Below are 9,934 nucleotides of genomic sequence, written 5' to 3' on the forward strand. Positions count from 1 at the left end.
ATAAGACGCAATCTTCTAAAATGTGTAGTTCCAAAGGTTGCTACCATAGTCCTTTTAAGAGAGCTGTTGAAAAATTGGATTTTTTTTGTTATTGTAAGGTTGGGGGCATGCTTGCCATGTGTGCAAATTGTGCCCAAGAGGTTCAGGTGCCTCTCACATCAGACAACTGTCCATGTCCTGTTTCAGGGTCAGGAACGCTATCTTTTCTCTTTAGGGAGGGCACCTAGAAGGTGATTGAGAAAGGAGACTTATAGGTCATTCAAGCTCCTCTGGGTAATATGTAAATAAGGGAGATGGAACAATACCTCTACAGCGCCATCTATTGGAAGGCAGCATTCTGGAAGTCAATGTTAGACTCTTGATTGTTCCATCTCCCTTATTTGTCCTTTTTGATGCATAGAGGGCCCATATGTTGACATGCATTTGTCCATGATATGGGCAAGAATATGCGATCAGTTTTTTTCACAGGGACCGACAATAGCATGTGCATAATCCCATAGGCTATAATGGGTGTGTGTGCTGTCTGTGATTTCACACAGACAGCATGTGGACCCAAAAACACTAACGTGCCGTGGGTCTTACTCTTCTGGACTATATCAGTGAGAGCTGCACAGATCCTTGGCTAGTTGTTTCCTATTTTTATTTGTGTCCGGTGCCTGATTTTTACAAATTGTTAAATTTTCTGGTTAAAAAATTATTTATCCCACATCCCACCAATATACTCTATTTGTGTAATGCTGACAATATTACTAAATAGGAGCATATTTCATTTGATGAGTCCTAAAATTGGTTTCAGCAAATACCGGTCTGACTATCCCAGATTGCAAGACACTGATACTACTCAACCTACAAATTACCCAGTATTACCACTGAGAACAGGCTGGGAGACTGAAGAGGTTGCTTCATAGTATATTTATCTCACTAAACATTTTAATTAAAGGGTTCTATTAGTCTTGATGTCTCCAACCTAACGATAAACAGTAATTTTATCAGATACAGGGAAAAAAAATTGGGCTTGGACAGTATTTTGGTGTCACAACTCAATATATCAATATGGCACACCCACAATGCTGGTGTATAAAATGACAACAGTCCAAAATATAATGTCCCATCTGGCACCATCGCTTTTGTAGGCTGTGGAGGGTATCACTGTGCTTCAGCAACCATGTCAAATCAATATCAAAGGAGTGGAGGAGTTAGCAGGAGCTACGGTTCTAATTCTTCTTCAAGTTATAGTTTCAATGCCAGCAGTTCATCTCAAAGACAACAACATGTTGGAGGTGGTGGTGGTATAGGCTTTGGCGGTGGCCAAGGTGGTGCATGTTTTACTGGTGGTTATGGTGGTAACTCAGGAGGAAACTTTGGTGGTGCTGTGTCAGGAGGTAGTTATGGTGGTGGCACAGGTGTCGTATATGGTGGTAGCTCAGGAGGAGGTTATGCTGGTGGCTCAGGAGGTGGCTTTGGTGGTAGCTCAGGAGGAGGTTATGGTGGTGGCTCAGGAGGTGGCTTTGGTGGTGGCTCTGGAGGTGGTTTTGGTTCTGGTGGCTTTGGAGGAGGCTATGGTGGTGGGAGCACTGGGGGAGGTTTTGGTGGTGGTGGATTTGGTGGAAATGATGGATTACTTCCTGGAGATGAAAAGCAAACCATGCAAAACCTAAATGACCGCCTGGCCTCATATTTAGATAAAGTCCGTGCTTTAGAAGCATCAAATACAGACCTTGAGGCTAAAATCAAGGACTGGTATGAGAAAAATGGCTCTGGTTCCACCACCACCACAGAAGGCAAAGACTACAGCCAATATTTCCAAACAATTCAAGATCTTCAAACTCAGGTGAGAAAGAACAATCTTGACTGTAAAATAACTCTGCATTGATTGAGTTAAAATGATAATTTATTTTGTAATTAATATTTACTCATAGAGAAACAGGATTCTCATTGCAAAGATAAAAATTAGGCTCCATCAGGGACTATGTGATTCCACCGCACTGCTAGCCATAAAAGAGAGGGGGTCTTGGGGTGCCCATTCTGATATTATGATTCAAATACAATTCAACCTTCACTGTTTGCTAATATTGCATTACATGTGCAGACCACATCCGTTTGCAGATTCTCACCAACCATTAAAATTAGGATGACCAACCTGATATAGACTCCTACTCCAGGGACTCATGACATAGATACCCTTGGTACTAGTAAATAACTGTAGCATTTTGGTAGTTAAATGGCTAATGCTATCTAAGGCATTGACTGCATATCCACAGCTGCTCTTTACTTCATTGGGAAGGACGGTGCACAAGCACAACCACACCATTGAAGTAAGCCGGCATTTGGTGAAAACGAGTCATTAGACCCCATTCTCTGAATATGTGAAGGTTTCAAAGATGCCTTATCTCTAAGATATGCCTACGATTAAAATACCCCTCTAATCCAATGCAATAATTGATAATTATAAGATTCCATTACTGTTTTTCTGTTATTTTTGTATTCAATCTGCAGATAGAAACTGCAACTGCTGACAATGCCAGCGTTCTTTTGGCAATTGACAATGCCCGACTGGCAGCAGATGACTTCAGGATGAAGTAAGCAAAAAAAAATAGGTTTCTATGTGAATGTCTAGAGCTTAACTGTTGAAAACTATTTGGAATCTCGACATTTTATATGTATTTTTACTGTGTCTTTTTTATGTCTATTATATCATGGTCATTGCTGTTTTTATGTTTTTATATGATTGTGAATTATCCTTTAGATTTTCTAGAATTAAAACAGGAGTGAATGACCAATTGGGTATTAAAGGGGTTGTCCCGCGCCGAAACGGGTTTTTTTTTTTTTCAACCCCCCCCCCGTTCGGCGCGAGACAACCCCGATGCAGGGAAGTAAAGAAAGTTTACCGGAGCGCTTACCTTAATCCCCGCGCTCCGGTGACTTCAATACTTACCGCTGAAGATGGCCGCCGGGATCCTCTGTCTTCGTGGACCGCAGCTCTTCTGTGCGGTCCACTGCCGATTCCAGCCTCCTGATTGGCTGGAATCGGCACGTGACGGGGCGGAGCTACACGGAGCCGCTCTCTGGCACGAGCGGCTCCATAGAAGACTGCTGAAGACCCGGACTGCGCAAGCGCGGCTAATTTGGCCATCGGAGGCCAAAAATTAGTCGGCACCATGGAGACGAGGACGCCAGCAATGGAGCAGGTAAGTATAAAACTTTTTATAACTTCTGTATGGCTCATAATTAATGCACAATGTATATTACAAAGTGCATTATTATGGCCATACAGAAGTGTATAGACCCACTTGCTGCCTCGGGACAACCCCTTTAAGGCAGTGTCCCTGAAGGCCATAACTAAAGGGGTAATTGTTCCCTGAAGGCCATGACTAAAGGGGTAATTGTTCCCTGAAGGCCATGACTAAGGGGGTAATTGTTCCCTGAAGGCCATGACTAAAGGGGTAATTGTTCATTTTATGCAACCAAATTGAGCATTATGGCTCCAGTGGTTGATATGGGGCTCATAAAATTGAATGCCTGGGGGCCACGATTATTCTTGGTCCAATCCCTACCTATAGCTCGAAAATGCCTAAATTACTTTAGGTTTATAGATTGAGTTTGATAGCTATTTCTGATTTCCACCATGTAATGAACCCAAAACATTATCGTGATAAGTAATTGACAAAGTAAAAAATTTGCAAACACGGTATTAATAAATGATAAAAATAGATTTGATATTTAGGGTTTTTAATGATCTGATACTAATCTATTCTTTATCACCAGGTATGAGAGCGAACTTAATCTGTGCAAGAGTGTTGAGGCAGATACAAATGGTCTTCGTAAGGTCTTGGATGATCTTACCTTGAGTAAATCTGACTTAGAGATGCAAATTGAAAGCCTGACAGAGGAGTTGGCTTTGCTCCAGAAGAATCATGATGAGGTAAGCATGTTTTTAAAGGAAATGTCCTATTTTGACATTTTCTTTTTTCAGATTCTATTAAAGCTTATACATGAATAGCCATCTCTTTCAGGATGTGTTTACATTGCTTTGTAGGTATACTGTGTGTTACATTTGTACAGAGCGCAATTACGGTGTCCCCAATGGATGTCACCAACACATCAGACCTAGATGAAACCAAAGTACACTATGGACAAAAATAGACATCTATTATCATACCAAAAAGCAGGGAACACAAAATAGGTCAAGTAACAGAAATATAGAAAGAGGAACTCGATCCCTAACCAAATTTTATGTGGTAGACCTTGCCTAGAAGCATGATGATTGCCCTGATAGAGGCAGCCCCACATCAGGAACCTAGGGGGCATAGGCTGTTCTTAGATGGAGGAGAAGGAAGATGTTCAATGTAAATGGAAAGAGCAATGTATGTAATACAGTATAAGGTTGAGGTGAATGAACCCCACACAGAATAAATAGCCACAGGTACTTAGCTGACAGAAGTCTGCTGCCTCACCAAACATCTCAGGCAGGACAATTAACAGCACCCATGTAGAGGCAGGCCTGGATTAAATACACTTCCATCATGGCTGATTAGCCGGTTAGGGGAAATACCTCTCTCTTGCTCAATTAGTCCATACACCACATGAGATGTTGAAGCAGGAAAGAGATGAAGCGAAGATTAAACATTGAGGAATTTCCGATAAACATCACCTACTGTAGTACCAAGAAACACTGAGGATTTTTGCCAGATGAAATAAAAGGGCCTTCTACAGGGACAAGAAAGTAGCACTTCTGGCACCCCATGGCAAATGACAAGAGGCATGTACCTAAGGTGCAATCATATGGGCCGGCGCTGACGTTGTGATGTCACCCTGGCTCCACTTCCTGACTGCAGCCGGCACACCACCACACTGTGCTTTATATATAGTTCATGGGATTTTCAGTCTTTTTTAGATTAAGTTATGGTTTCTACATCGAGAATGGACATATAAATAGGTGGTACAGAGGTTGCAATCACACCTAGTCCCTTGTGTTTAAATGGGTAGAAAGGTCCTTCTACCAGAAAAGAGAGCAGTAGTGCTGCACTATAAATGGCACATGATGGTTGGGTGCCCTGGTACAGGTTGCATTGGGTCCCCTTAGCTTCAAGTTACACCTCTGATCTCAGCCAATATTCATTTGTCGATACTTTACCTAAATATTATATTATTTAAGCCTGCTGTAAACATTTATTGCCTACTTAAAAGTTGCATGAGGGTGTAAACATCTAAATAGTAACAGGCATGCAAAGGTAGAAACAAGTCTACAGAAACAATGTGGGAAAAATGAGGCTAAACAAGGTCTACTATAGTATGTTTCATCTTTGTGCAAACACTAATAAGGCTCTTCATACATTTTATTAGTTGTAAGAAGCTACATTTCTATTCTTTAGGACACAAAGTCTAACCAGGGAACCACTGCTGGCCAAGTCAATGTTGAAATGGATGCAGCCCCAGGAAAGGATCTGACAAAGATACTCAATGACATGAGAAGTGAGTATGAAGCCCTTGCAGAGAAGAACCGCAAAGATGCTGAGGATTTGTACAACAAACAGGTAAATTTCCGTACTGTCTCCATACTGAGCAGGAACTTTTCTGAAGTTGGTAATATAACTTCTATTATTTTGTACTTTCCAGAGTAGTCAAATAAGTCAACAGATCAATGTAGGAGTCCAACAGGAGCAGTCAAACAAGACAGAGATTACTGACCTGAAGCGTACTCTTCAATCTCTGGAAATGGAGTTACAATCACAGTATGCAATGGTAAGATGCCATCATCCATCATAGAGACTAACTCACAGTTTTCTCATCTATGAATCTTGGCTTGTAAGAGATTAACTATGTTCCTGTCTTGAACTTCAACTTATTGATGGGCTCCAAACATCAGGTTGGCCATTAAGTTGAGGGTACATAGCAAACACAGCTCTTATTGAAGTAGATACCATCAAGACCTGAAGGCAGAGAAAAGTGCCATAAGCACTGGGGCTAAGGAACCAAGATCAGATAATTAGCTGGCAGGAAATACATAATACAGTGCCATATAAAAGCACCAGACCGTGGCACATTGAGTGCCTATGGCTTTGTTGTACAGAGTTGTAGGGACTGGGGCAGAGATATATGGCAGTTCTGAGAAGCCAGTCACATGTAGAAATCTTGATGTGTGAATTAAGAGTTAATAAACATTTTTATATGTTAAATCAGAAACAATCCTTGGAGCAATCATTGGCAGAAAAAGAAGGTAGCTACTGCCAGCAAATATCACAAATCCAAGTAGTAATCAGCAGCGTGGAAGAGCAGTTGGAGCAGATAAAGGATGAAATGACATGCCAGAAGACTGAGTATGATGCACTCTTGGATGTCAAAGTCCGTCTTGAACAGGAGATTGCGACCTATCAGCAGCTTTTGGAGCAAGGGTAAATACAAAAAATGTGACTAATGACACAAGGTTTAAGTAATGTTCCATTCTTAATACATGTTCCTTGTCTTACAGGGATTCTGATGCTGGACAAGCCACATCACAAGGCAGCACAACCGCAACTACTACTCAAGGTTCCCGAGCTGGAAGCACATCAGTCTCATCTTCTAGAGCTTCTACAACTCAGAGCTCAAGGTCTACACCTTCAACTTCTCAAACTTCACGAGCAGGAAGTACAGGTTCTGGAAGTGGAGGCTCTAGTGCTTCAGATACATCTGGAAGTAGAGGTTCTACTGGCTCACGTGTTTCTAGTCAGACCCCTACTACTCCATCATCTTCTTCAACTAGAAGTCAACCCAGCTCTTCTAGCTCTGGAAGTGTAAGTTCTGGTGGTTCAACCTCCAGTGCATCATCTACTTCTAGTACTGCTAGTGCAAGATCTGGTGGTCAAAGCTCTAGTACACCAACCACTTCTAATACTGCTGATGCAAGATCTGGTGCACAAAGCTCTAGTACACCAACCACTGCTGGTGCAAGATCTGGTGGTCAAAGCCCAAGTGCATCATCTACTTCTGATACTTCAGAAGGTAAAGAGATCTCTATTTATCAATATATCAGTACTGTCAAAGTCTCATGAGCTTGTTTTGAGGTCCAATTGTATACTGGGGGGTATTACTGGGTGCTTTTGACTGATTTCACAGTATGATCACCCTCAAAATCTTAGCATATAGAACTAGTAACTATGTATTGCTCTATGTAATACTATTTGCACTAAAGCAGAGAAGAAACTTCAGCCTATACACTGGTAGAGACCATTGATGTCTTATATTATTCTTGTAAAGTCATAGATCTTATTAAGTCCATCAGTAGTACCATTATAGTAGTGGTAGTAACAGTTGTGCTGGTGGTAATAGTATTAGTAGCAGTTATATTAGTGGCGGTACTAGTAAATACTGCTGCTTGTCATGATCGTCCAGGCTATTAAATTGGGCCAATTTTCGCTAAATCCATTTTGTGGAAAAAATCACCGAAAACTCAGATTTCCCAGAAAGATAGACTATGTGTGTGTAGGAGAAGTACAAAAAAAAATACCACAAAGAGAGCATAAAAACTTCATACTGATGTTGCCCTTGGTCTGAATTGACCCTGGGACCCCAGCTCTTCAAGGCAATAGTACTAACCACTGAGCTACATTCATTGAAAGCACACTCACTAAGGCACACTCACTTAGGGGGTTGGACCAGATGACCCTGGAGATCCCTTCCAACCATTCTATGATTCTAAGGCAAAATTATTGAACCCAATTTTTACTTCCATTGGCCTTAGAGGGAATCAGGATCGGGCCATCATGATTCTGGATTATTTTTGGGATATCGGGCTGATCACTTCCGACCTGATTATTGGTAGTGGTAGTAGCTGTAGGTGTACTCATGGTACAAGTAGCTGTGGTACCGGTAGTGGTTGTACTGTTAGCAGTAGTACCAGTTGTAATCATGGTATTAGTAGTATTAGTGGTACTACTAGTAGTAGCCCTGGCAGTGGTAGTAGTAGTAGTTGCAGTGGTGGTACTGTACTAGTATTAGTAGTGGTATAAGTACTAGTAGTAGCTGTTTTAGTTCTAGTGGTAGTATTAGCAGTAGTGGTAGCAGTTGTAGAGGCAGTAGTATTTGTTGTGGTTGTGGTCCTAAGTAGTTGTAATTGTAGTGGCGGTAGTAGTAGTAATTGTAGTATTATTAGTAGTAGTGGTAGTAGTTGTAGTGGTTATGCTAGTAGTAGGTATAGTGGTGCTTCTAGCAGTAGTGATAGTAGTTGTAGTGGTAGTAGTTATAGTTGTGATACCACTAGTAGTAGTAGTGATAGTAGCAGTTGTGGTGGTGGTAGGAAATGTTGTAGTTGTGGTAGTAGTTGTATTAGTTATAGTTATGATAAAAGTAGTGGTTTCAATTGTAGTAGTGGTACTAGTAGCTGTAGTGGTAGAAGTTATAGTTATGATACTAGTAGTAGTAATGGTTGCCATTGTATTGGTAGTAGTTGTAGTTGTGATACCAGTAGTAGTAGTAGTGATAGTAGCAGTTGTGGTGGTGGTGGTAAATGTTGTAGTTGTAGTTGTATTAGTTATAGTTATGATAGTAGTAGTGGTTTCAATTGTAGTAGTGGTACTAGTAGCTGTAGAGGTAGACGTTATAGTTATGATACTAGTAGTAGTAATAGTTGCAATTGTAGTGCTAGTAGTTATAGTTGTGATCAGTAGTAGTAGTGGTAGTACTAATAGCAGTTGTAGGTGTACTGGTGGTACTAACAGTAGCAGTAATACTAGTTGGTGTAGTGGAGGTACTACTAATTGTAATGGCAGTAGTATTTGTTATAGTGGGGATAGTAGTTATATGATTTTTAACACCTTTTATTGCTCTTTATTCTTATAGGAAAAACTAGGAGGACAGTCGTGAAAACCGAAACCTACGTTGATGGTAACATAGTGGAAACGAAAACCGAAGAGATTGAAGAAACAGTGAAACACTAATGCAAAAACCAGAACATGGGAAGCTGCAGAAGTACAGTTGTACTCATCTATTGCTGATATGGGTTCTTAGCTTTTCCTGTCCTTTTCCACATGTCTACATGTTTCTTCTTTAATGCAATAAATTCCTGGAGCAATGACTTTGTGTGTGACCCAGTATGGGATTGTTTTTTTACTGTCGTTCTGAATGGCCATTTGGACTAGACAGCTTAGCCACAATTAGCAGAGGGATATTGAAGAAACTAATATTGAAGAATGTGATGCAAATCATAGAGAGGACAAATGTAGAACCAAGGGCACCTTTGAACACCAGTCCTAAAACCTTGCAAAGCATCCTTAGACAGTTCTTCCCAGAACAAACTTGACTAAACCTACAACAACCTGCGGAGAGCTTAGTTTACACATAATCCTCCTCTAAGGACAAATATGAACTCAAATCATCATTGTGGTCCTGCAAGGCGTCCACCATGACAGGCCAGCTACAGCTGTGTACCCTAATACAACATGGTAGTAATAGGGATTTTGTAAGAGACAGTCTTTGATGACCAGGTTCCAGAGTAGACGTTCAAGGCTTCACCCATACTTTTTCTATTAGAGCAATCTTAGGGTTACAGGCTAGGACTCCATTTATTACCGAATTAAGTGTTTTGTTACTGCCCCATTTTTTTGTCCACGTATCCTGGTGGGCGCCTTGCAATGCCGCAGCAGTGATTTTGTTGGCCGGACATGTCTGGTTTAGTAAATGTAGTGTTTTCTACGGATGAGATTGAGAATCTCTAAATCCCCCTTTATTCCTCTTAGTGAAATGTCCAAGCAAATAAGGTCTAAATTAACCATCGTGTTCACAAAATATTCATGTTCTATCTACTCAACCTACCTCTTCTCATTACATGAAATGAGATGGGCAGTGTTACTAGGTGGCACATAATCAAATGCCCGCGTTGCCTCCTTGGTTGTCTATATGTCTATAACTGTCTGTTCTCCAAGTCTTAAAGTGTTTTATAAAATTAGAAAAACATGGC

General features: G+C 40.9%; 1 protein-coding gene across 2 annotated transcripts; it reads left to right on the forward strand.

The window, feature by feature from the left end:
• Window positions 1-1,097: 1,097 nt before the first annotated feature.
• Window positions 1,098-9,052, forward strand: LOC136588423 (keratin, type I cytoskeletal 47 kDa-like). 2 transcript variants are annotated; one of them, XM_066587615.1, is made up of 8 exons: window positions 1,098-1,831; window positions 2,497-2,579; window positions 3,766-3,922; window positions 5,373-5,534; window positions 5,617-5,742; window positions 6,181-6,392; window positions 6,470-6,981; window positions 8,818-9,052. In XM_066587615.1, the coding sequence occupies exons 1-8, from the start codon at window positions 1,166-1,168 to the stop codon at window positions 8,913-8,915; spliced, it is 2,016 nt and encodes a 671-aa protein (XP_066443712.1). In that variant the 5' UTR covers window positions 1,098-1,165; the 3' UTR covers window positions 8,916-9,052. The 2 variants fall into 2 exon arrangements, with proteins under 2 accessions (XP_066443712.1, XP_066443713.1); XM_066587616.1 differs by having other exon boundaries at window positions 6,470-6,773.
• The last annotated feature ends 882 nt before the right edge of the window (window positions 9,053-9,934 follow it).

This window comes from Eleutherodactylus coqui, chromosome 13, assembly GCF_035609145.1.
Source record: "Eleutherodactylus coqui strain aEleCoq1 chromosome 13, aEleCoq1.hap1, whole genome shotgun sequence".
NCBI lineage: Eukaryota > Metazoa > Chordata > Amphibia > Anura > Eleutherodactylidae > Eleutherodactylus > Eleutherodactylus coqui.